At 37.5% G+C, this 27,929-nt stretch overlaps 1 protein-coding gene across 4 annotated transcripts; it reads left to right on the forward strand.

Annotated features, from left to right (window-relative positions):
- The first annotated feature begins 1,755 nt into the window (after positions 1–1,755).
- UBA3 (ubiquitin like modifier activating enzyme 3) lies at positions 1,756–27,803 on the forward strand. 4 transcript variants are annotated; one of them, XM_055259041.2, is made up of 18 exons: positions 1,756–1,916; positions 2,104–2,145; positions 4,334–4,454; positions 6,724–6,804; positions 10,607–10,689; positions 14,209–14,289; positions 18,097–18,140; positions 18,701–18,765; positions 19,070–19,225; positions 20,052–20,154; positions 20,301–20,414; positions 24,924–24,977; positions 25,419–25,455; positions 25,541–25,622; positions 26,249–26,349; positions 26,469–26,532; positions 26,627–26,681; positions 27,008–27,803. In XM_055259041.2, the coding sequence occupies exons 1-18, from the start codon at positions 1,897–1,899 to the stop codon at positions 27,094–27,096; spliced, it is 1,392 nt and encodes a 463-aa protein (XP_055115016.1). In that variant the 5' UTR covers positions 1,756–1,896; the 3' UTR covers positions 27,097–27,803. The 4 variants fall into 4 exon arrangements, with proteins under 4 accessions (XP_055115016.1, XP_055115017.1, XP_055115018.1 ...); XM_055259042.2 differs by lacking the exon at positions 2,104–2,145 and having other exon boundaries at positions 1,832–1,916; XM_055259043.2 differs by lacking the exon at positions 6,724–6,804 and having other exon boundaries at positions 1,861–1,916.
- Positions 27,804–27,929: the final 126 nt, after the last annotated feature.

A 27,929-nucleotide genomic window follows, 5' to 3' on the forward strand; every position in this document is an offset into this window, starting at 1 on the left:
AATTGTTTTGGTATGTTCCATTTGAAGTAAAATAAATCTGTTGAAGGTTTTGCTTGCGTGCCTCTGTTGCTTTCATTCCTGGCAAGGGCAGATGGCTATTTCTAATCCGTCAATCAATCTAAGCCAGTGAGAGTGCCTGGTGTCATTTATCAAAATACCACTATGGTGAGTCAGGGTGTTAGTCTCAAAGCAAGCAGATGCAGGGCCAGATGCCTTTGCAGACTTCTTCATCGGCTGGCTGTATTCTGTCCCTAGGACTCAGTTTCCTCCCCTGTGAAATGGGTGCAACTGGACTAGGTGGCCTTTAAGGTGCCTGCTGCTTTTCACCATCTGAAGGGTTGTAATGCTCATTACCACTAATCAAAGGGTATCCAGTATTGTTGAGGGTTCAGACTACAAGAGCCCATTTTGATAAGCACTGAGGTTAAATCCTCAGTGAAACCATCTGTGGAGTTGTCTGGGCAAGAAAAAGTGGTTTCATAGTTGATACTGAGACATGTGATGCAGAAGGAGGCTGGTATCTCTTGATATGGACTGTGAACTCTATTCCCACACTCACTGCCTGGCACTGACTTTCAGCTCAGTGAATGCTATTGAACTGAACCTAATTGGGGGACCATAAAGGACAAGCTTTCCTTAAGGGTCACTGAAAACAACGACAAGAGGAGATTAAATATTACAGTATAGTAAAGGCAGCTACATTTACTGAATACCCATCAGGCTTTATGTACTCCATTTCAGTGGCTCTCAAATTTTACCAGAGGAGAACCACCCCAAGCTTTGCAGAAGGCTGGAGGGCGGTGGCGGAGTCGGGGGGTGGGGGGCACTGAAAATTTGTGTTAAAAAAATTCCCAAGTGATGTTGATCAGAAACTGTATTTTGAGAGCCACTCTGGATTTTACTTAATTATCCGTCTCACAAGGTGAATAGTGTTATGCCTACTTTATAAATGAAGAAATAGAAGTGAATAAGGGTCTCATAGCTCATAACTGCGAAGAATTTAAAATCAGTTACTTTTGATTCCAAATATCATTCTTGTCCCACTCCATAAAAGGAGATGTGTATGTGTATATATATATATATACATTTTTGAACATGATCATTTCCCTCTATCCAGCCATCCAGATTCATAGTGTATATTTGTATTTCTGACTCTAGAAGAAAATAATTGAAACTTTTATCACCATTTATCTTTAGGTGATAGGACTATGGGTGTTCTAAGTTATTCTTTGATTTTTGTGATTGTTTTCCTTTATACTTTTTTGTTTCTAAATATACACATTTATCTCAGGTAAAAAGTTTTAAAAAATCATTTCGTTTCCGCTGAACTTATCTAACAGAATGTGACATGAAAATATTAATGCTGATTTGTACAAAGAAAATAATAATCTCCCACCCCACCACTGTAAACTGATTTAGATAAATTTATTATTACAGTGAGTACTTATAAAAGCAAAGACTTTGGAACCATCCTGAAAAGCAGAAAGTGGAAATTTCCTTGATCTTTGCCCCTAGAGGAAAGCTCTGGCATATTGGGATGGTTCTTCAGGAGTTTTTCATAGAATATACCAATATTTTACATAATTACTTATTAACATATAATTTGTATAAACGCATAATGTATTGTCTACATTTTCACGCTGCGGAGCAACATTATGCACGGTATAAGATTCACCTAATTAAGCGTAGGTAATTAAGATTGTAATTACGGGGCAAGGCTTTAAAGCCCACGGGAGCCCGACCGCAGTCAGCCTCGCCCCTCCCTGCCGGCTCTGTTCCTGGCCTCGCCCCTCCCAGCTTCGCCGGTCCCGCCCCTCCCCGCTTTGCCTGTCCCGCTCCTCCCCGCTCTTCCCCGCCCCCCGACGCGAGGGCACCTGGGAAGAGGCGGAGAACAATATGGCGGATGGCGAGGAGCCGTAAGTACCGGGGCTCTGCAGACGCGCCGGGCTGGGCTGGGCTGGGTTGTGAGAGAGCGCGGCGGTGGGCGGTTGCCGCCGTCACCCGGGGTCCCCCCACCCCCCCCGCCCCGTCCCCTCGCCCCCCTCCCCTCGCGGCGCCCAGTGTGTAGCGCGATGCTGACCCTTCTTTTATTCTCTCTTTTAGGGAGAAGAAAAGAAGGAGAATAGAGGAGCTGCTGGCTGAGAAGTTAGTGCTGCCGGGAGGCCGGGGCCCTCTCCGGGGACCCCCGCCTCCCCCCACCCCAGGCCTAGGGGACCAGCCGCAGCGGGCCCGGGGGGCTGGGAGGGGGACACCCGGAGCGCAGGCCCCGCGGCCTCATCCCCCGATCCCCGTCCCGTAGCCCCGAAGGCCTGGCGGGCCGCTCCCGGTCTCTGCCCGGTGCGGGCGTCGGGGCCAGGCTGCACGGCCCCAGCTCCTGCAGGGGCCCTCCGGGGTGCCTGACGTAAAGGTCTTGAGGAGGGACCCTTGTGCACTCCTCTTCCTCCATCCCAAATTGTCAGAGCCGTGACCCTGTGAAAAGGCAATCTACCTTAAACGCACAGGAAAAGGACACAAGACCGTTTTGTGGCCTTTTGCAAACACTGAGACAGTAGTACTAATTGCAAACTTTTAATGATAACTCTACATGTCAGATATTGTACTAAGCACTCCAGTCATTTTGGCAAAATAATTGGCTCTTAAAAGAGGTTATTGACCTCAAACAGCCTATTTCTCGCTTTTACTACACACCCTATTTCTTATCAGATGCTTAATTCTATGCTGGTGAGACAGATTTAATCGAACTGTTTTCTAACCTGGCTAGCGCCACATAATTTACTCCCCTCCCTGCCTGGGCAGGGAAAAATACTCTTGCATTGGTTATGGTGAGTTTGTAATTTCCGTGCCAATTCCCAGTAGCAGTGCTTTGATCTTTATGTGTGTCCCTCAGACAGTTTAATTTCAGCTGCAAGAGGACTGGGATGACAAACTTAATTTCACATTCTTTGCTGCCTTTTATTTCCCTCCCACCTTTACATGAAATCACAATTAAACATTGCTTACCATATCCCATGTACTGTACTTAGTCCTCTATGTGATTATCTCTATCCTCATGGCCGAAAGAAGTAGCTATGAACGGCCTACAGATGAGGTTTGTGGCTATTAAGTAATCTGCTCAAGGTCACAGTGCTGTTAATTGTGGAACCCAACACAACTCTGACATCAAAACCTGTGGTTTTTATCGCTAGGCAATACTTCTTGGTCCCTTTTGTAAAAATTGGGTATTACTAATATATTTGACGGTAGAAACTGTGGGGTTATAGGAAATTAGAAAATTAAAAATAATCACAACCAAACGTGAATATTACACTAAGTATAAAATAGATGCATTTTGTAGAGGATTCCCACCTTATTCTGTTGTATGTTCTAAAAGGATTCTAGATGCCTATCTGTGGCGTAATTGTAACCTAAAAACTTTGTGTTTAGTGGCAAGAAAAGCCGTCTCACAGTATTAAGGGGTTCTTTAAAAAATTAGGACCTCTGCCAGGTTCAGTGGCTCACTCCTTTAATCCCAGCACTTTGGGAGGCCGAGGTGGACGGATTACTTGAGCTCAGGAGTTTCAGACCAGCCTGGGCAACATGGCGAAACCTGTCTCTACTAAAAATACAAAAATTAGCTGGGTATGGTGGCATGTACCTGTAGGCCCAGCTGCTTGGGAGGCTGAGGCAGGAGAATCACTTGAGCCCAGGAGGGCAAGGCTGCAGTGAGCTGCAATCACACCACTGCACTCCAGCCTGGGCAACACAGTGAGACTCTGTCTCAAAAAAAAAAAAAGAATAAGAAAAAATAGCCTCTGTTTCTGAGAAAGGTGTGTGAAAATTCCTGTCATCAAAATAATTTTTAGATTACACCTTTGGAAAGGATACATAAATATTAAATTTGCATCAGACACATAAGTATCAGAATTCTGAAAGTGTGACTTTTTTTCTCTGTTGTATCTCTTATTTCCTAATGTAAGTGTGTTAAAACAACAGATTGAGGAAGCTTGCAGTGATTTTTTTTGTAAATACCAAATGTAGAGAAGTCAATTTCTCACATAATAGACCAATATCCTAAGTTGAACCTTGGATTGCTTTAGGAAACCAAAAACATGTAGACTGATTGTTTCATCCATTGGGTGAAATAAAAATAGAAACATGCAGTTCTTAACTTTAAATGAATTGTATAATAGGCAAGAAAAAATTTCAAAGCATAAACATAATCACGTTGAATATTTCCCTTTTTATTTGAGCAGGTCTGGTGTGGTTACCTTTTCATTTGGGGATACCATAATAGTTGTAGGTGTGGTTTTTTTCATACTGATCTTTGCAGCTGAATTTACTGTGTTCTGTGCAGAATGGCTGTTGATGGTGGGTGTGGGGACACTGGAGACTGGGAAGGTCGCTGGAACCATGTAAAGAAGTTCCTCGAGCGATCTGGACCCTTCACACACCCTGATTTCGAACCGAGCACCGAAGTGAGAAACGTTTATTTTTAAATAACTGCTCTAATAGTTTTATGTTTCAAAACTAATAGAATGCTTCTTTTTAAATTTGCTCTTACAATGAAAATACTAATAAAATTGTTCTGTGAAACTAAATTTTTCTTAAAATATGAAATTGCATATTAACAACTGATTTTGTTTGAATGACTATTTGAGTCTTCACATTTCTCATGTAACTGAAAATTTTTGTGAGAAAAATAACTTCATGACCTCATGTAAAAATTTAAAATTCCAGTTTAAAATGCTTTGTGAAACATACTCCCCTTTTGTAGTGCTACTGTGAGAAATTACTTTTGATAGGAATATAGATGTGCTTATTTAAATTTTGAAATTTAGTTGGAATGAACATGTTAGCTTTGAGTATAATTAATTGCATGTTAAGAATTATGTAAGTACTAAATAATAGAGGCATAGAATTTTGGACTGATAGTGTCTGATTTAAGTCAAGTGTTCAATTATATGTGACTTTTTTTATTACAGGGTAGGGAAAAGTAGAGCACATCTTTATGTCCTTTTGTATTTATAAAAAGATAATATTTTGAAATAGAAATACTGTGTTATTCCTAGAAATTAACATGCAGACTCTTGGTTTGGCCCAGTGTCTCATGTGAATAACTTTCTCCTTTGATGCTGGGCAGAATTGAAAGCATTAAAAAGAAAAAAAAAGAAAAAAGAAAAAATTGAAAGTATTAATTCTGTCTTTCTTTGGATAACACACCATATTTTCTTGTACTTCTAAATTTTTTTTTTGGCCTGATAATTTAAGATTGTTACTTCTGTTAAATGATTGTATTTCTGCTGATAAGGAATTTTCTAAGAGTTTTATGTGTTTTCGTGTTATCTCATGTTTTGTGAGTTTTGCTCACTTTATTCAAAAGGAGATGTTGGCCAGGTAAGGTGGCTCACACCTGTAATCCCAGCACTTTGGGAGGCCAAGGCGGGAGGATCACTTGAGCCCAAGAGTTCCCGACCACCCTGGGCAACATAGAGAGAACCCATCTATTAAAAAAAAAAAAAAAAAAAAAAAGAAAAAAAAATTAGCTGGGCATGATGATACATGTCTTTGGTTTCAGCTATTCAGGAGGTTGAGGTGGGAGGATTGCTTGACTGCACCTGGAGGTGGAGGCTACAGGGAGCTTTGATCATGCCATTGCACTCCAGCCTGGGTGACACAGTGAGACCGTCTCAAAAAGGAAAAAAAAAAAAGCAGCTGTTACTCTTCCCCCCTCCACCCACCCCACATGGAGTTTCGCTTTTGTTGCCAAGGCTGGAATGCAATGGTGCGATATCGGCTCATGGTAACCTCCGCCTCCCAGGATCAAGTGATTCTCCTGCCTCAGCCTCCTGAGTAGCTGGGATTACAGGCGCCCGCCACCACACTTGGCTAATTTTTTATGTTTTTAGTAGGGACAGGGTTTCACCATGTTGGTCAGGCTGGTCTTGCCTGACCTCAGGTGATCTGCCCACCTCGGCCTCCCAAAGTGCTGAGATTACAGGTGTGAGCCACAGTACCCAGCCCTGTTACTCTTTTTACCTTACTGTTTTAGTCCTTTAAACACCTTAGGCAGTGCTTGATCCTCTGCTTTTTAAATTTTTAAACTTTTATATTTTTAGGAAGTTAACTGAGTTTGATGTTCTCTATCCCTTTTCAAAAATTAAAAAACAAATTAGAGATAGTTTTCCTGTAATTTCTTACAATAAAAGGCAATTTAAAAACATTAATGGCCGGACGCGGTGGCTCATGCCTGTAATCCAAGAAACTTTGGGAGGCCTAGGCGGGCGGATCACTTGAGGTCAGGAGTTCGAGGCCAGTCTGGCCAACATGGTGAAACCCCGTCTCTACTAAAAATGAAAAATTAGCCAGGTGTGGTAGTGCACACCTGTAATCCCAGCTACTGAAGAAGCTGAGGTAGGAGAATCACCTGAATCTGGGAGGCAGAGGTTGCAGTGAGCCGAGATCCTGTCACTCACTCCAGCCTGTGTGACAAGAGCAAGACTCCATCTTAAAAAAAAAAAAAAAAAGAAAAATTAACATTGAAACTTCCTGAAATCATTAGAGTTTTAGAATTCCTTGTTCGATAGAATTCATAAATTTCAAATAATTGATCAGATACGAAGTCTGCTCTTTATGCCAGTTGCATTTCTTCATGGAAACATCAGAAACTATTTTAAAGTTTGTTGCTTTATTTATAGTCCTTGCGGTTATCACCCAGCTTTTAATATGCCTTTCCATTCTTTACAGTCTCTCCAGTTCTTGTTAGATACATGTAAAGTTCTAGTCATTGGAGCTGGCGGCTTAGGATGTGAGCTCCTGAAAAATCTGGTAATATATATACATATATATATAAATACATATTTTTTTCTTCTTTGTGATAAGTAAACCTTACTTATCTGTCATACTAGGAAATTTCTTGTGATTCTTAACCTTTTCTCTTGAGCCTTTGTTAGAGAAGTTTAGCATGCCAAATTCCAAACAGTAATTAAAATGATAAAACTTATGAACTTTTTAAATTCCAAAGCTCTCAGCTGTAAAGTTATTGATAAAATTTCATACTTCAGTTTTCTTCTCTGATCTTTAACAAACAAATTTTGGTGCTTCCTCTGGCAAAACGCTCCTAACTTCAATGAAGTAAATAACAAAACTGGTAATTCATATTTTAATGTATAGTTTCAAATAATTTATTATTTCTTTTGCTTCCCCAAATAACCCAGCGAGGTGGGTAAGACGTTACCCCATTTTATATAGAGGGAGACATTAAGGTTTAGAGATGTTGACTGACTTGCTGAAGTTTTTCTGGATTGTAGCGATGTGCCTGGAATTGAATCCAGGTCATCAGTTCTTAGTTAAGTGTTCTTTTTCAGTGAACCATTAGGTCATTTTATGACCTAATAAGACGATTTTGGACACCTAAGTTTTGGGAAAGCTAAACCTTTACTGAACTTATTTCCATATATTTAGAAATAAGTTAAGTATATAATTTGATTTAATTATTTGGTTTCCTTGACTTTTTCTAATCGCAAAGTAACTTTTTATAAATTTTAATGAGTTTATGTAACACAAATGAGTAGAGGCAGAATTGGTTTAGAGTTGTATGCTAGGCTTCTCATTGCTGTGTAGAAAAGTGGAAATGCTAGAATAGACTCTTTAGAAATTAAAGCAGGTCACAGCCAGATAGAGGACCCAGATAACTGGCCAAGGGGGTTAAAGTTCTAGTATAAACGTAGCCACGTTAATTTTGTTAAGAAACACTAATGTCACTTGAGTGAAGTTGTAAAAACTTAAATATACTTCACTGTATTTAATGCCTTGCTGGGTTCTGTGGGGATTATATGTCATCATGGTCTCTGTCTTCAATGAATCTGAAGTTTCACTGGGGAGATAAATCTCACATGAAATAAATAGCAGTGTGCATGATGTACTCTGTGGTGGGATGCCAAAATGACAGTACCGTATCAAACATAAATACTCTAGCAGTGTGAGAACCAAAGACTTACAGAAGGAAAGGGTTTATGGAGGATGGGCACTGGTTTTTGTTAGGTATTATAAATGTACAAGTTTCCTAAAGCTTATTAAATTTTGAAGCCATTATTTGCAAATGTGACATTTACTAATTTTAAGTGTAAAATAATTGAAGATTAGATCTGAAGATTAGTCACTAAGCAACTTTAAGGAGCGGCCCTGTTCTTTATTGCATTATAGTAATCTTTTACACAAAAGAAGAAAACTAAGGGTTTTCAATTTTACTCCTTGTTTTGCTTATTTAATTCACTGTAAGTCCCCTAAAGGCTCATTCTAACAAAAAAGAATACGATGCTAGGCTGGGCACGGTGGCTCACGCCTGTAATCCCAGCACTTTGGGAGGCCGAGACAGGTGGATCACAAGGTCAGGAAATCGAGACCATCCTGGCTAACACAGTGAAACCCCGTCTCTACTAAAAAATACAAAAAACAAAAAATTAGCCGGGCGTGGTGGCAGGTGCCTGTAGTCCCAGCTACTCGGGAGGCTGAGGCGAGAGAACGGCGTGAACCCGGGAGGCAGAGCTTGCAGTGAGCCGAGATCACGCCACTGCGCTCCAGCCTGGACAACAGAGCGAGACTCCGTCTCAAAAAAAAAAAAAAAAGATATTAATATTACTGGTTGAGCAAATATTTATTGAGCCTCCACCCCATATGCCAAGCACCACTTTAGATGCTGAAGATACAGCATTGAACAGAGAGATGTTTGCGTTGGTGGGACTCACATTTTAGTTGAATGAAAAAGTGAGTATATAGTATGTCAAATGGTGTGAAGGAAAAAGGTTTACAAAAAGGTGCTATTGAGTACAAAGGTCAGCAAATGAGCCATACAGATATCTGTAGGAAGAGTATTCTAGTTAGAGAGAATAACAGGTTCAAAGCTGTGAAGTGGAGCACTCCTGTTTGTTCAAGGACTGCAAGGAGGCTATCATCGCTAGAGCAGAAGTGGGTTGGCGGAGCATTTTTGGAGACCATATCAGACAGATAATGGGAGATGGAGGGGCTTGGAGTGGATATCACAAAAGACTTTGGAGGTTGCTGTAAGTGCTCTGGCTTTTACTCTGAGTCATGAAGTCATTGGAGAGATTTATGCAATGAGAGACTTGATTGGCTTTTCACCTAGGTTACTGAGGCTGATGCATTGAGAATAGACTAAGGGAAGAACAGGGAGGAGGAAGAAACAGAGACTGATTGATTATTGTAGTCCTCTAGACAAGAGACAACGTGACTTGGAACAGGATGGTAGCATTGGAGGTGGTGACAGGTGGTCAGATAATGGATATATTTTGAAGATGGAATCAACACGATTAGCTGATGGATTGGTGGTGTGCTGTGAGAGAAAGAGAGGAATCAAGGATGATACAACAAGGTTTTTGCTCTGGGGGCGGGCACCTGGAAAGATGGAGTTACTGCAATGAGGAAGATCTGGAAAAGAACAGATTTGGTTGTTGTGGTGAGCAAGGGTGATCAAGTTTGGTTTTGGAAACTGTTAAGTCTGAGATGTCTGCTAGATGGTCTATATCTTATAAGATCGTCTGAGATCACTAGAACAAAGCACAAGGCTGCTCCGAATTCTGGCCAGTAAAGTAGGAAGAAAACTGAATGAACTGGAAACCAATTTTTAAAAAGTGTTCAAATTCTCATAAGTGTGGTGACCAAGTGAAGAACATATTTTAGGGTGGAGGAAGTGACCCACCCAGCCTAATACCTCAGAAAGGTAAGGTCAGATAGACTGAGAATTGGTCCCTGGAGTTAGCAACACGGAGATTATTGGTGACCTTGACAAGTACAGTTTCTGTGGAGTTTGAGAACAGTCAGGACTTTGAAAGCACAAATATGGATAAGTCTTGAAGATCTCTTGGTATAAAGGGGGACAGAAAAATGAGGAAATTATTGTCAAGTTATTTGATCATCTAAGTAAACTGACCAAGACCAGAAAAGTTAGTTATTGAGACTTATTTTTTTCAGTTTTTTGCATCTGCTGGTAAATTTGAATGTGGTCGTAGTGTTTAGAATGCATGGCATTATTATTGAACCCTAACAGGTTTTTTGTTTTTTGCCTTTCCCTACTTTTTGAATTGCTTGCTCTTGACTCAATATCTTTTAAGATACTCCTTTTACATATACAGTCTACCTATGTGTGTGTTTTTATAATATATGTCTTATAATAGTTACCATTTCTGAATCGTGGCATGCTTAATATTAAGTAAACTAAGATAAAGCTTGTAAGAATTGCTTTTAACAATATTTTGAAAAAATAATAGCAAGCATAGTAAAATTAAAGTATCCATCAATAGCAGCAAAGCAACAAATTTTACAAGTGTGTTTATGGAATTATATATATATGTAAAATAGTTTTAATCTGTAGAAATTTTGAGTTGCTCTCTTTTGGTTATAGGTTATTTGAAACTGAGTGATTGTACACTTTTGACTTGTTCAAGAACTCTGAATTTTATATACCTTGCAAGACTCTCTTTCAGTCATCGAATACAAGTTACACAGAATTTATTACTGAGAATTTGTAGACTTAAGACTACATTGAAAACAAATATTACATTTTTAAATGTGAGGAAACGTCTGCTTAATTGGATTGTTTTTATTCCCACAGGCCTTGTCTGGTTTTAGACAGATTCATGTTATAGATATGGACACTATAGATGTTTCCAATCTAAATAGGCAGTTTTTATTTAGGTAAGTTTTAATATCTTAGTGGTTTTCTTTTTTTAAGCTCTGATTATCATTTGAACTTGTACATTGCAGTTTAATAATTTTTAAAAATGACTTGAGAGGATAATACTAATTTTATTTTGAAAAACGAAACTACCACTCCCATTTTAGGTAAAGTTTTGTAAGAAAATTTCGGGCATCTTGGTGACAGTAGTTATGTAAACAAATACATGTTTTTGTTTTTTCGAAGAAGTCTCCTTCCAAAGGTTTATGTGATTTTTGGGAATATCCTCAGGTTAACTGTGCTCTGCAGAAAGGAAAGAACAGTAGCTCTTCCTCCAGTTGATGTCAGAAGAGAATACTCTCTGGAGTATTAGGCCCTAGTGAGAGATTGGCAGGGATTTGTGAGCCAAGGTTTGAATGGTGACTGGAGCAATAAAGTTGGGAAAGAGTTTGAGCTTTTCCTACAAGAGGAAAGAAAATGGAAAGTCGAGGAGAGGAAAACCGGAACCAATTGGAATGGAACAAAGAGGGATGGTTACCTTAGGCATGTATGGAATATAGAGAACATCAAGGAGTGATTTGTTGAAGATGAATTTAAGAACAGAAGTAGAGGCCAGGCGTGGTGGCTTACGCCTGTAATCCCAAAACTGGGAGACTGAGGTGAGAAGACTGCTTGAGCCCAAGAGATCCAGAGCAGCCTGGGCAACAAAGCGAGACTTTGTCTCTACAAAAAAATTAAAAAATTAGCCGGGTGTGGTGGTGTGCACCTGTGGTCCCCGCTGCATGGGAAGCTGAGGTAGGAGGATCGTTTGAGCCCAGGATCTCGAGTCTGCAGTGAACCATGTTCATGCCACTGTACTCCAGCCTGGGCAACAGAGCGAGACCCTGTCTCAAAAACAAAAACAAAAACAAAAAACCCCGAAAAACAAAAACTGAAGTAGGCCATGTATCCAGACATGAAGAAACGTTCATTCATGAATTTAGTATGTAATATTGAGGGGTTTGAGTAGCTTAGGTAAAAGTGTGTATTCGTTAGTCAAAGATACACAGAGATAAGGACTTTTTTTCTCTCTAGTTAGTAAGTTTGCATCTGTTACTGACAGTGCTCAAATTGTTCTGGGTATATAGGATAATGTTGAGCTAGCAAAAAAGGTAACATTAAATTTTTGGATAGGCATAAAACCTCTACATTATCTTTGTGGAAGATCTTAATGGGACTGAAGTATGGATTAAAATAAGTTAATGAAGTGTTGTAATTGCAGTGTGACCTTTATGTTTAATTTTTAAGCTTTATTTTTTGTTTATTTTGAAATTTCCCTTCTCTATAGCAAAGTTTGTGGGCTCTGTCCAGCTTGTCAAATTTTGAGTTGTGAATGCTCTGAAAAAGATACCACTGAATTGATTTGTTATTGATACAGGCCATAAATTTGTGGCTAAAATGGTTGAAGATGGTAATAATGATATGTAGCAAGTACTTCTAAACTATCCATATTATTCCATTTAATCTCAACAACTTCAGGGTAGATTCTTGTGTTCAAGGTTGAATAATTTGGGCAGAGTGTCCTGCAAGGATGATGTGTGTGAAAGGCCATTTTATTGAGGTGGAGCAATCTGATTGCTTCATCCTGGAATGCTAAATTAACAAGCAGTTCCCAGAAACCATCTAGGAGTTCTTTTGTTTGAGATCTGCTGTAAAAGCACGTAGAATATACTACTTAAAATAATCCTAGAAGTCTACTTTATCCCTTTTACATACCTAAAGATCTTTCTGTGTGCGGAGCCATTGAATGCAATACTGAAATTAAGTTCTTTGATTTATAACAGGGCCTTTTTTATGTAAGTTGGTACAAAGTGAAGATAAAACATTTACCAAAAGTTTTGAATCAAAAAAGAACAATGCTTTATTGGAGAGAAGAAAAATTGGTCTGGCATGGTGGCTTATGCCTGTAATCACAGTACATTGGGAGGCTAAGGTGGGCGGATCACTTGAGGTCAGAAGTTCGAGACCAGGCTGGCCAACATGGTGAAACCCTGTGTCTACTAAAAATACAAAAATTAGCCAGGCGTAGTGACTCATGCCCGTAGTCCCAGCTATACTCTGGAGGCTAAGACAGGAGAATTGCTTGAATCTGGGAGGCAGAGGTTACAGTGAGCTGAGATTTGTGCCACTGCACTCCAGCCTTGGTGACAGAGTGAGACTCTGTCTCAAAAAAAAAAAAGAAAAATTGACGTGCTAAAGTGTTTTTCTTTGAAATTTCACATTTTTTTCTAATAAGCACACTATTTATTATTTTCATTTATTTTAAAAGTATTTACTGTGTGCTAGATATGAAGGAATATGAAGAGAGTTAGAACATGGTCACTTTCATCCAAATAATAGTCTAGTGGGTATGATAGACATGTATGTAACAAATATGTTATGAAAAAAGTAATAATGTTCTTATTATATACATGGAGTGGTTTCTCTGAGGAGAATATGGAAATATTAGGTAAGAAAATACCATTTGTATAGAACTTAGAGGAGGAAATTCATATCCTTTCCTATCTATATGTGTGGTTATTATTTAAGAGTGACCTTTTGAGGCTTTATATATTCAGCTTCTTTGATGTAATAGTAACATTTGCAATTTTAGCTGACACTTTTGGAATTATTCTTTCTTTAAAAACATGGTGCTGGGTGTGGTGGCTCACGCCTGTAATCCCAGCACTTTGGGAGGCTGAGGTGGGCAGATCACCTGAGGTCAAGAGTTCAAGACCAGCCTGACCAACATGGCGAAACCCTGTGTCAACTAAAAATACAAAAACTAGCTGGTCGTGGTGGTGGGCACCTGTAATCTCAGCTACCCAGAGGCTGAGGCATGAGAATTGCTTGAACCTGGGAGGCGGAGGTTGCAGTAAGCCGAGATCGCACCACTTCACTCTAGCCCGGGTGACAGAGTGAGACTCCGTCTCACAAAGAAAAAAGAAAAAAACATGGTTACAGCTCCTTTTCTTTTTTATTTTTTTTCATTTTATATAGGGTCCAGTGAGATTTTTTTTTTCTTTTTTTTTTTTCATGCAGCTTCTTAGGGGACACAAAATTTGCTGCTTAATCAGCACACACAGGAAGAAGGGGATAAATGAAGGTTCTTGCATCCCAAGGATGAATCTTATTGTGTCTATTTCAGCCAAGACCTGCGGAGTAACACCATAACTTTCTGAGCTCTAAGAGTGGGATAATTTTTTACAGTGGAAAGTGGCCAGGAATCATGGCATTATTATGCTTTATCTGGGAGGAAGAACACTGTTCAGATTTTCACTTAATTAAAGCAATACTTAATTAGACTTATGTTAATTTGGACCATTAGCAAGGGTTGACATTTAAGGTTAAATGACCATTTACCAAAAGTTATTACTGAAATCAAAATACTTAGGCAAAAATATTCCTTCTAAATTTCCTATAAGTAAACTTACTGTGAATTTACTTTTATGTTTGAAAATAAGTTATGTAGATCATATAGATTTATAATATGAATTATAATTTAAATATTTTTCCTGTAGGCCTAAAGATATTGGAAGACCTAAGGCTGAAGTTGCTGCAGAATTTCTAAATGACAGAGTTCCTAATTGCAATGTAGTTCCGTATCCTTTTGACAAGAAAATTACTTAATTTTTAAAAGCTTTTTTCCTTTATTATAAGAGATATTTAACAGAGAATACAGATAAGCAAGAGGGAAAAAAATCAGCAGTAGTAACTTTATTACTGAGATAACTGCTGGTAACATTTTGCTATCTATTCTTCCAGTCTTTTCTGTATGGTTATATAAATAGTTTTTTGGCCCTGATTTTAACTTAAGTTTATAAAGTCTGTTTTATCATCTACTTTATTTTGCATTATTGCCCTTAATTTCAGTATCGATTACATATCTCCTTTACTAGAGTGTAAATTCCTAGGCTGGATCCAATTAATCTTTGTTTCCTTGTAGTAGCAGACAGAGTAGGCAGTCAATATAGTATTAGCCAAATGGAAGGTACATCACAGTAAATTTATTTTTACAAGAAATATGTTTTTAAAAAGGAGTATTTACACTGTAGTTTGAATTTAGATCTGGAGACCTTTTGGCATTTTATAGAAAGTCAGAAGATGTGATTTCTGTGTAGAAAGTCCCACAGAATACAAAATCAACATACTGGTGAACTTGTGAAAACTTACGTAAAATACAATGCCATTTACAACTGCTTACAAAGATAAATACTTAGATGTAAACTACAAGACCAGTATGAGATTTATATAGTGAAAAACTACAAAATGCTGATGAAAGAAATCAAAGAAAATCTAAATAAATGGAGAGATAGTCCATCTTCAAAGATTGGAAGATTAAATATAGTAAAGATGTCATTTCTCCCTAAATTTGTATACATATATACCATAGTTTCTATTAAAATCCCAGCAAAATTGTCGATACAGACGATCTTCTTCTAAAGTTTATATAGAAAAGCAAAGGAATACCTACTACAATTCTGAAAAAAAAAAAGTGGGAGGAATCACTATCCAAATTCTAGACTTATATGGCTATAGTAATCCAGACTCAGTGGTGTTACCAGAGGGATATATAGATGACTAGAACAGAATAGGGAAGCCAGAAATAGCCCCATATAAGTATGGCCAATTTGTTTTTGATAAAGGTGCAAAATAGTTCAATGGAAGAAGCATAGTCTTCAACAAATCGTACTGGAGCAATTTCATATCCATCGTTAAAAGATGAGTTTTGGCCTAAACATACAAAATTAACTCAAAATGGATTATAGGTGTAAATATAAAATATAAAATCAGCCAGGCATGGTGGCTCATGCCTGTCATCCCAGTACTTTGGGAGGCCGAGGTGGATGGATCCCTTGAGGTCAGGAGTTCGAGACCAGCCTGGCCAACATGGTGAAACCCCGTCTCTATTAAGAATACAAAAATTAGCCGGGCACAGTGGCGTGTGCCTGTAATCCCAGCTACTCAGGAGGCTGAGGTGGGAGAATCGCTTGACCCTGGGAGGCTGAGGTTGCAGTGAGCTGAAATTGCGCCACTGCACCCCAGCCTGGGCGACAAAGTGAGGCTCCATCTAAAAAATAATAATAATAATAAAATAAAAATAAAAAACATAAAACGATAAAACTTTAGGGTTTGGTGGAGAGTGCTTAGGCTACGTCAATAGCAAGACCTGTAAAAGGTGGGGCATGGTGGTGCAGATCACTGAGGAAGCAGTGAGCTTTTATCATACCACTAAGGAGTCCTGGCTGCTTGGGAGGCTAAGGTGGGAAGATTGCTTGAGACTAGGAGTTTGAGGCTATAGTAGGCTGTGGTCATACTGTGAATAGCCACTGCATTCCAGCCTGGGCAATGTAGTGAGACATCATCTCTAAAAAATTAAAATAAATTTTTGTAAAAGCATGAGCCATAAAAGGAAAAAATTGATACACTGAACTTCGTCAAAATTAAAAACTTGCTCTGTGAAAGACCCTCTTAAAGGGATGAAGAAAAGCCGCAGACTGGAGACAATACTGGTAAAGCATCTGACAGAGGACTCATAGCTAGAATATGTAATGAACTCTAAAAACTCAACAGTAAAACAAAAAAAAATTGAATTAGAAAATAGACAAAAGATAGGAAGAGATATTTTACTAAAAAGGATGACAAAAAGCACATGAAAAGATGTTTCACATCAAACTAAGACCACCATGAGCGATACTGTTACACAGCTATTAGACAAAAAAAAGCCAGTCTCAAAAGGTCATATACTGCATGATTCTATTTATATAATATTCTTGAAATTACAGAATTATAGAGATGGCTGAGTGTGGTGGTTCAGGCCTGTAATTCCAGCGCTTTGGGAGGCTGCGGCGGGAGGATCACTTGAGCCTGGTTGTTTGAGACCAGCCTAGGCAATAAATGAGACCCTATTTCTGTAAAAACTAGAAAAATTACCTAGGCATGGTGGCACATGCCTGTAGTCCCAGCTACTTGGGAGGCTGAGGCAGGAAGATCAGTTAAGTCCAGGAAGTGGAGGCTGCAGAGAGATCTTTATTGTGGTAGAATAGTTATGTGTGTTGCCTGGGGTGGTGGTTACACAAACCTATGTGTGTTTAAATGACAGAATTATAAACACACATTGTACCAATGTTCTGTTCATGGTTTTGGTACTGTACTATAGTAAGATGTAACTGGGAAAGGTGCATGGTACCTACCTATACTATCTGTGCAACTTACTGTGAATGTATATTATTTCAAAATAAAGAGCTTAAAAATGCAAATACAGGCCCTTGTAGGGAAAAAGGAAGAATTGAGTTGGTGGGGGTGGGTTGGTTAGTGCGGGGACACTCAGTTTGTCTATCCCCATTATGTGGGTCTGGGAAACTGGGTATTTTCTAGAAATCCAGATTAGATTTCTTAGTCTGGCTCTTGGTTCCCTGATTGTCATTCCTCCACTGTTTGCTTTGTTTCTTTTTTGACCTCTTTCTAGCTGTAGCTTCGGTCTCCTGCTTGCCTAGCATTCAAAGCGAATAGAGGTCTGAATGGCTGAGGGCTAGAATGGAAATTATTGTTCATAGCTTTATTTGTAGGCAAGAATTAAAAATCTAGAGGAAGCATGTATTGTCCCTTTTTTCTCTGTATTGCTTTTAAAAAATTTATAGTGGACTATTTATCTTAACTTTAGAGAAGTAGCATAATTTATAAATTATTAAACAATTGCTCCATTCATTAGAAAAATTGAAACAAATTTTTGCACACATGTGCTATTAAAACATTAAGTGCTATATTGACTCACCTACAATCAATTTTGAATGGGGTTTCCTTTTTAACCTCCAGGGATGGGAAGACTGGCAGTAGGGTTTGGTGGGGTAACTTGAAAACTGAGTTAAATTAGAAAGGTAGAAAAAATTCGTACTTTGTCTCCTCCCCACAAAAAATAAAAACAGTGAAATCTTTACCAACTGAAAAAGCTGTTGAAATTTTCTGTATGTTAAAAAAATGAGCTTTGCAGTAACTCTTAAAATCACCTAGCAAAATAGGAATTATAATGTGCATCTTTCCTTCACTAAAACATTTATTGCATCTCTTCTTGATGCTGATGATTGAGGACACACATTCTGCTTTCCTGGGTCTTATGGTTTTATATAAAAACCAAAGCAAAGTAGAAAGTATACCTCCTACTAAGGGCATAAATATAATGATATAGGGGTTCAGGAATGAGAAAAAGTAAGTAGTTAGGGGAGGAATGGCAGAAAAGTTTTGTCAGAAAGAGTTGTGTTCATTTAGTCAGATTCCTTGAATTCCACTGATGTGAACATCGATTAGTTACTTCTTGTTTTAAATATACACAGAGTGTGTTCCTTATGGCATTGTCAAATTCATTTTAGAAATTGAAACTTAGCTGCTTAAGTTCCTTTACTTGTATTCAGACATTTCAACAAGATTCAAGATTTTAACGACACTTTCTATCGACGTAAGTTTTTTACTTGAAATTAAATGCCTACTAGATTCTTAGAATTTTTTAGTTGGTAGCTATTCGAATATTGCTAGCTATTTGAAGGCTATTTCTTCACTTGCTTTCCTCTCTCAGTGTTGGCTTTTCAGTAATGTTGCTGATAGACTGAAAAGAGAATGCTAGTTTTAGCTGACATGACCAGCTACAATTTTCTATGCTGACCTGAATGAGAGTTCACTCAAGGAATAGGAGCTCTGAGAACGTATATGGGATTACAGTAAAAAGTGCTTGTGGTTTTTTTGTTTGTTTCTTAGAAAGTGCAAATTGTTTTCTGCAAGTGCTTTTTTTTTACTAGTAAACTTTATTTTTTAGGGGAGTTTTATGTTCACAACAAATTTGAACAGAAAATTTTTGAAAACATGAGTTCTCATAGAGCTTCCTGTTCCCACAAACACACAACCTTCCTAATCAACATCCTGCACCAGAGTGGCACATTTGTTGCATATGATGAATCTACATCGAAAGATCATCATGCAACTACATATTTAAAAACTAAAGTTGCTTTTTTTTTTTTGTAGAATTTCATATTATTGTATGTGGACTGGACTCTATCATCGCCAGAAGATGGATAAATGGCATGCTGGTAAAGACTTTAGTGTTGTTATAGTTCTCTGAAGTTCTTGCTGCTGTGCTTCACATCCTCAAAATTAGAATTGATACCATATTTTTGAAAAATCAGAGTTTAATTTTGAATTAAGTATATTTACTCCATTGTTTATTGCCAGTCATTGGTTTTCAGGTGAAGACACAAATTGTTATTATGATCCCTTGATTTGATACATTGGTATTCAATAGCACAACTGACTGATAGGATTACTTGAAAGCATACTTCTTCTTTTGAATTCTTTTCCCCTTCCCCTTTAAAGCCCTTCAAATTGTTTTCCTAGATATCTCTTCTAAATTATGAAGATGGTGTCTTAGATCCAAGCTCCATTGTCCCTTTGATAGATGGGGGGACAGAAGGTTTTAAAGGAAACGCCCGAGTGATTCTGCCTGGAATGACTGCTTGTATCGAATGCACGCTGGAACTTTATCCCCCACAGGTAATCAAAAAAGCACCTGCATTCCTTTCATAGTATCTTGGCATGGAATTAGGGATTAATTATTAAGTCTAGTTAATATGTGGAATTTTTAATTAGAGGTAGCTGTATTTTAAAAATTACACTAAGAAGATAAAATAAATAAAAAAAAAAAAAGAAGATAAAATATGAAATTCTGCTCTATTTGAGGAAAGATATGAACCGAGTACATTGTTTTGATACTATTCTGCTTTCATACTTTATTTGTATTTTTTATTTGGGGAGTAGGTATCAAATATAATTACAAAGCTGTATATTGATGTCAAGCTGTAATCTATGTGGTTTTCACCTGTATTTATTTCAGGGAAATAAAGATACCAGGGATGAGAATGATCTTTCCAAGGATGGGGCTTTTTGATTTACATACCCACTTTGAAGAACACTTGAAATTTTGAATAATAAATGTAAACAGTTTTATGAATATTCACTTGGGATTCACTTAACTCTGAACTTGCTTTTGTTTTGGTTTGTTTTATACTTAAATATTAGGTAAACATAACAAGGTGTTCATATTTCAGAATCTGTTCAGTATTTTTCTTCTCATAGTCTAATAAAGCTTAAATTTTATATACCTTGTAAATGTAGGGCAAACCTGTCTTTATAGGCAGGTCAACCTAAGTGAAGTGACTCAGATAATCTATATTATAGTTTGAGAGGCATTTTTAATGGTATACAATATTTTGAGTTGAAACAAATTGTATGAAATTGTTAAGAACTAGATCATAACTGGAAGTTGCATTTTAAAATAATTCATTTAAAATTCACTAAAAAGGACAAACTGTGGTTTTAGGTTAATTTTCCCATGTGCACCATTGCATCTATGCCCAGGCTACCAGAACACTGTATTGAGTATGTAAGGATGTTGCAGTGGCCTAAGGAGCAGCCTTTCGGAGGTAATAAACCTAATTTAATAATCTAGAATTACATAAAATACGTATTTTTTCTGTATTATTCCTTTGGATAATTTCATTAAAAACATATTGTTTTGTGATTACATATTCCTGTCTTCTCTCTCTCTCTCTCCCTTTTTTTTAAACAGAAGGGGTTCCATTAGATGGAGATGATCCTGAACATATACAATGGATTTTCCAAAAATCCCTAGAGAGAGCATCACAATATAATATTAGGGGTGTTACTTACAGACTCACTCAAGGTAAGTCAGCAGATTGTCATGAATTATGATGTTGGGATGACTTAGGGCTGGGATGCTTTCAGGAGAATAATTGGTAAGTGAGTTTAGACAGTACCATCCACTTGAAGTTCAGTAAAGGTACCATGTAATTCATACTACTTATTAGCTAGGGGGAATTTAATAAAATTATTGAATCTTACTTACTTAGGCTGTAAGTCATCCAAGTCAAACGGTCTACTTTATCTTCCACTGAATTCATCATCTCTTAGAGACAGTCTATTTCACATTTGGACAGGACTGTTAGACAAATATTCTATATATTGAAGAGAAATTGTCTTCAGGCTGGCTGCGGTGGCTCGTACCTGCAATCCTAGCACTTTTGGAGGCCGAGGCAGGCGGATCACCTGAGGTCAGGAGTTCGAGACCAGTCTGACCAACATGGCAAAACCCCATCTCTACTAAAAATACAAAATTAGCTGTGTGTGGTGGCGCATGCCTGTAATCCCAGCTACTCAGGAAGCTGAGGCAGGAGAATCACTTGAACCCAGGAGGCTGAGGTTGCAGTGAGCCTGAGATTGCGTCATTGCTTTCCAGCCTGGGCAACAAGAGCAAAACTTTGTCTCAAAATAGAAATTGTCTTCAGTTTGGTCTGACTGTTGTCCCAGTACCGTATACAATCTAATTCCCTTTTAAGTAATAGCTTTTAACATATTGAGGACAGTGATCACATCCTTTGCAAATTTTTATCAGTGCCATAAACCTCCCTAGTTAGTTCCTTTAACCCTGTATTAGTTCATTTTGCTTTGCTGTAAAGGAATATCTGAGACTGGGTAATTTATTCAGGAAAGAGGTTTATTTGGCTCACGGTTGTGCAGGCTGTGTGAGCATGGCACCAGCATCTGCTTGGCTTCTGGTGAGACCTCAGGAAGCTTTTACCCATGGTGAAAGCTAAGGGGGATGGCAAGTCACGTCATATGACAAGAGAGGGAGCAAGAGAGAGAGGAGGAAATACCAGGCTTCTTTTAACAACCAGCTCTTGCGTGAACTTAATATGACAGGGAGGGCACCAAGCTATGCATGTGGGATCTGGCCTAACGGTCCAAACACCTCCCACTAGGCCCCACCTCCAACACTGGGAATCACATTTCAGTATGAGATTTGGAGGGGACAGATATCCAAACTATATCCAACCCTTTGATATGTTGTACAGCTTCAGGTTCTCCTGTTGTTTTTCTGTAACCATATTCCAGCTATCCATATTGGTTAACTGGAATATAGTTAGAGAAAACAACTTTTCCTGATTGTTCAGGCCAACATGCAGCATTATGGGACTGGTCTTACTTTAGATAATAGACTTCTGATAACTGATGCAGTCTTAAAGGAGAGCAGGTATTTGTTTTATTGTTGTTTGTTGGTTGTTTACATTGATGCTATACTTTCGGTTCTTTGATTTTACTAGCCACTGAAAGCTGGATGTTTTGTCCACATATGCAATTGCTAAGCCACATCTGCCTGTTATAAACTTGGCAGTTTGGGGAGTGTCTTTTTTTTTTTTTTTTCTTAATATCCAAGTATAGGTCCTTACAAATGTATTCTTAAAATTCAACCTGTTTTTCTCTCTTTATATGTATTCTGCCAACTTACCTGGTGTTTCTAGCTTCATTTCACCTGTTTTGATAATTATATCCTTTATTTCTTTTTCAAATAATTGATTAAAATTTTTAATAAGACTGAAGTGTCTGAGAACAGACATCTGAATCATACTTCTGGCCAGGCCCTTTTAGGTTTATCTCATTCTGTTCATCAGACCTTCTTGGGTACTTTGTGTTTCTTTATCTTGTTCACAAGGATGTCATGAAAAACCTTTCCAGATCCTCTACTGAATCCTAGGTATACTATCTTTTGCATTTTCTTGAGTTGCTAAGTTAGTCATAGTAGCCAAATGAGGCTACTCCAACATGATTTGTCTAGTAATCAGTCATGCTCAATCGTAGTGATCAATGTTTCCAATCTAGTTACAGTTTCCTTTTTTAGAATTTTGCCCAAGATCATTACCAGGTTCACCAGAATGAGATTTGTCTTCTTTTTGAAAATCTGTCATTTCTATCCTGTTGATTATTTCCTTTTATTTACTGATCTAGTGATGTCATTTTAAAATTCCATTTATACTTACTCCTTGTTGCCCTCTGCATTCTCCCTACACTGACCTGCTTTGTGTTCCTTGAACACACCAAGTTCTTTTGTACGTTAGAGCTTTAATACTCCCGAGTTCCTATGCCGGGGATGCTGTTTCCTTGGATCCCCTCAGTCTGGCTCCTCATCTCTTGGGTGTGTGCTTAATCAGTTTTCCTAATCATTCAACTTAAAATGACTTCTGAGCCATTCACCATTCTATTTTTTTGGTAATTACTCAGAACTGATTAATGGTAGCCTCATTCTCCTATGCAAAGAATATTTCACACTTACACTATCTTACATCCTTGCCCCAGGACCAGGACCATTGCTATTGCTGTTTACGAACAGCTTTTTCCTCAGGTCATTGCATGGCTGGGTCTTTCTCATGGGTTAGGTTTCAGCTGAAGTTATCACCTCTCCAAGGAGGCCTTCCCTGACCATTCTGTCTAATGGACTGCATCCATCATTCTCACTCTAACATGTACCTCATTTTCTTCATAGAACTCTTCAGTATCTCAGGTGTTCCAAGTATTTACTTTTGTGTTATCTCCCCTATCAAAATGAAATCACTATACCAGCAGGTACTTTTTTTCACTGCTACTATGCACAACACCTAGAACAGTGTCTGGAGCATGTGTTACACATATTTGTTAATTGTTAGAATTAACAAATGAATTCAGTGTGTTCTAATCAGGAACTGTAAATTCCTCATTTTAATATGTAGTGTCATCCATGCTTCTTTACCTTTTACCAGGGCTTGGTGTGTACTTTCTAGCCTGATGAATGAGGGCCTCAACAAGGAGTACAGAAGGAGAATTGGAAGTGACGTTGCACAAGCCAGTGGTTCTATCTCTTCTGTGATTTTTCCCCTTGTTCTCAGTATAACAGAAAGTTGCCTTTCTACCCACTCTAGCTTTTTTTGGTCGAAGGGCAGGGGTGTGGGTGGCAGGGGTTGGAGAAAGAGGGGAGTCCTTAGCATTTTGGCAATGTTCTTACTGGGCAGTGTCTCTTACACTCTTCACTGTTGGTGACTGTCACTTCCTCCTTTCAGTACATCCTGCTACATGTGGTTCACTGGAGAGCTTCCAGTTTAACCATCATGCAGTTTATCTGTTTTTAAATTTCCTCTTCTCCAAAACTATAGATAATCATATGGTCACAGTCAACTTTTTAAAAAAGCTTTCTTTCATGTCTTCTTAGCTACTTGCCGTTTTTCCTTAAGTTTTTGAAACCTGCCTATACTTGGAGTCTTGGGAACACATCTTGTAGTGTTTCCTCACACTCTGAGATAAAATGGCTACTTTTTCTTGAAGTTTTTGTCTTCTAAAATGAACAATTCAAGTATAGTTATAAAATAGAGTATTTATTTTGTACTTTAAAAAAATGGTTTAAGGTGGGGCTTTGTTTATTCCTAATATGTGAATAATACTGATGTGAAAAATGTGAGTCCGAGCACTTAGGGAGGCCGAGGCGGGCGGATCACGAGGTCAGGAGATCGAGACCATCGTGGCTAACATGGTGAAACCCTGTCTCTACTAAAAATACAAAAAATCAGCTGGGCGTGGTGGCAGGTGCCTGTAGTCCCACCTACTTGGGAGGCTGAGGCAGGAGAATGGCATGAACCCGGGAGACGGAGCTTGCAGTGAGCTGAGATCGGATTGCGCCACTGCACTCCAGCCTGGGCAACAGAGCGAGACTCTATCTCAAAAAAAAAAAAAAACAAAAAAAAAAACAATGTGGGGTTGAAGTAGAGAACTGTATTTAATAGTTTGTGTAGCCTCGGTTATAGAGTAAAAGATAATAAAGGGCAGCTTTTCTTTTTTTCTGAATGTTTGTGAATCAAGTGACTGAAGCTGTTGCAGGAATAATTAGATAACACTTATTCTTCATGGTGTATCAGTTAATATCTGTGTTCATATGCCAACCCCACCTCTTGCTAAGTATATAGCTGTGGATAAATTATTAAATTTCTATCAGTCTCACTTTTCGTATGTTTAAAATCAGGGTAATTAACATGAAGATGTTATGAAAATTAAATAATTTCTTATTTAGTCTTTACATTGTGCCTGGAACATAATAAATACTCTAAATTGTTAACTATTATGATGTTACTGTTTCACCTTTCTATAGTACTTACTTGAGAGAGTTTTCTTTGCTACTGTAGCTTAAGATTCTGAATTTACTACAAAATGATGGGGATGTGAAAGATTGTTTCATGGTTAAATTTATTTTCTGGCTTGAAAGTCTGAAAAATCAAGTTTTAGAAAATGGTATTTAATGATCATGCCTTCTAATTTAAGAGAACTCTTTTATTTTAAAGAAATGACCATATTTTAATTGATATATTTTTTTCAGGGGTAGTAAAAAGAATCATTCCTGCAGTAGCTTCCACAAATGCAGTCATTGCAGGTGAGGAAAAAAAGGCCATCACTTAGTTTATTTTGCTTCCTTTAGTTTTTGACATTGCTGCAGCTTTTTTGTGTTGTAGGAATTTGATATCTTCTTGGATGGGTTGTGTAACTAAGCTGTCGAAAAAGAACCAGCTGTTAGACTTTGCATATTTTTTGTCTTACATTATGTCTTAAGTTCTCTGCAGTAAAGAGACATTTTAGTTTCATTTGAAGCAGGGCGTTTATTAATCTGATAAACAAGAAAAACATGTACTGTTACTCTATTACATGAATCACACAAAACAAATACAAAATCTGTTACTTTCTCAGTTTTTAAAAATTGGAATATATATTTTTTAACAAAGAGCCACTGTAAATTTATCTGTTCTGATTTATAACTGACTTTTAACATGCCTAATTTCCATTGAGTTAAAGCACCTGTATTTTCTCCCCCCTTCAGCTGTGTGTGCCACTGAGGTTTTTAAAATAGCCACAAGGTAATAGGTTTCATTTTTAATATGCATGTAAATTTATGTTTTGACTTGGTTCAATTATGTAAAGATGGACATTTTTTCATTACAGTGCATACATTCCCTTGAATAATTACTTGGTTTTCAATGATGTAGATGGGCTGTATACATACACATTTGAAGCAGAAAGAAAGGTTAGTAGTATTAAGAACACATTTTTGATCATGCATATTTTGATTTTTAAATATTATTGGTTAGAAATTTGAACAAAGTCACCCATACATTTTCTAACTTCCAGAATTCTACTTATTATATATCTTTTGCTTTATAGCCTGAAATAACTCTATAGCAAAGTAATTTAAAAGAAATGGTCGGCCGGGCACGGTGGCTCACGCTTGTAATCCCAGCACTTTGGGAGGCCGAGGCGGGCAGATCACGAGGTCAGGAGATCGAGACCACGGTGAAACCCTGTCTCTACTAAAAATACAAAAAATTAGCCGGGCGTGGTGGCGGACGCCTGTAGTCCCAGCTACTCGGAGAGGCTGAGGCAGGAGAATGGCGTGAACCCGGGAGGCGGAGCTTGCAGTGAGCCGAGATTGCGCTACTGCACTCCAGCCTGGGCGACAGAGCGAGACCCTGTCTCAAAAAAAAAAAAAAAAAAAAAGAAATCGTCTGTTATGAAAAGCAGGCTTTAAAGCATAAACAATTTTTATAGGAAATATGCATGATTATAAAACAACCTGATTTTTATTTTATTGTTCATAAAGAGACTAGTATTGGTTCATGTGCTGCTGTAATTTGTTGTGTATTATGTGTGTAGGAAAACTGCCCAGCTTGTAGCCAGCTTCCTCAAAATATTCAGTTTTCTCCATCAGCTAAACTACAGGAGGTTTTGGATTATCTAACCAATAGTGCTTCTCTGTAAGTATTGTAGATTTTTGTTATGTTGCAAAAATCATTTTTGTGATGTTTGAAACCTTAAAAAAATTATCTTTTGATAAAAATGATGTTTGATACTTCTCTCTCATCATAATCTTTAGGCAAATGAAATCTCCAGCCATCACAGCCACCCTAGAGGGAAAAAATAGAACACTTTACTTACAGGTTATCGATATGTATTTTTAATTTTTTTCAGAAAATTATATCAAGTTTTATTTTACTTTAATGTGTCTTACATTAAAATAATTCTGTTTTCTAGTCGGTAACCTCTATTGAAGAACGAACAAGGCCAAATCTCTCCAAAACATTGAAAGGTATTTTAAATAAGGGTATTTACTATTCATTTTCTTCCTTTTCTCTCTTTTTGGTGAAAGTAATCAGTGCTTGTTCTAGATTTTCTCTTAATGCCTTGTATATGGTCAGGTAATAATTACTTACAACTTCAGACATATTAATAGAATTAATTGTTCTTTTAGTAGAATATTTTAAAATCTCTAAGAAATCAAATATTACTTTGATTAAAGAGGATTGAATTTTGATGTTTTTCTAGACCATAATACTCTATAGTTTGTTTACATGTGTATTATCCTTTCTGTTGAGATTTTTTTTGCTTGTATTAATTATATTTTTTCTGTTTTAGAATTGGGGCTCGTTGATGGACAAGAACTGGCGGTTGCTGATGTCACCACCCCACAGACTGTACTGTTCAAACTTCATTTTACTTCTTAAGGAAAATCTCCACATAATAGAAAGCTCATGGAAATAATATACTTTGTGGATGCTAAGAAGTTTAATTGATGTCACTTTTAGCAATAGTGTTGCCGCGATTTGTCTTTTTTTATATAATGAACCACTCTTTTTTAACTTTGTAACTTTCCCTTGAAGACAGAATTTTGGTGTTGGTGCTTGTAAGCATTTTCATTAATAATATGAGAAATGATACCTGAAGAGAGAGATTATGAGCAAATATATTGCTTCTTTTAGAGGAGGAGGCATACACCCTCTTTTGTGTGAATTTTGTTATTATGGTCAAAGAATGCATTCCTAGTTTTCATTTGATCACCCAAATACACAAAAGATGTCCCTTTAAAGAGAATAAAGAATTAAGTTTTAAATAACGTTAAATTTTACAATTTGACATCTGGAGTATATTGAACATAGGGTATTTCTTGATGTAATAACTCATTTATTTGTGGCCATCCAAATGAATATTATTGCAGAATTTATCTTGTCCGTAATAATTTGTAAATGGTGTTATAGCTGAATACCTGTGCATGAAAATGGGCAATATTTTCATCTGTTTACTTGTAGTGCCGTAGAGGCCAATATGCACAATATTAACTAATGCCAAGACATGGCTGTTTAAAAAATTTAATGTTCAAACAGTTATCACTGATGCTTTTGCACTATTTATTAATAAAATCATATATTGTGTACTTCTTTCACTGAAGTTTTTAAAAGTACATTAAGGGTAATCAGTAGTTCCATGGTAATATAGGAATAATTTTTAAATGTGTAGCAGAATTATATCAAATTTTTATTGCACTTAAATTAATACTTTT

This window comes from Symphalangus syndactylus, chromosome 21 (assembly GCF_028878055.3).
Source record: "Symphalangus syndactylus isolate Jambi chromosome 21, NHGRI_mSymSyn1-v2.1_pri, whole genome shotgun sequence".
NCBI classification, from domain to species: Eukaryota; Metazoa; Chordata; class Mammalia; order Primates; family Hylobatidae; genus Symphalangus; species Symphalangus syndactylus.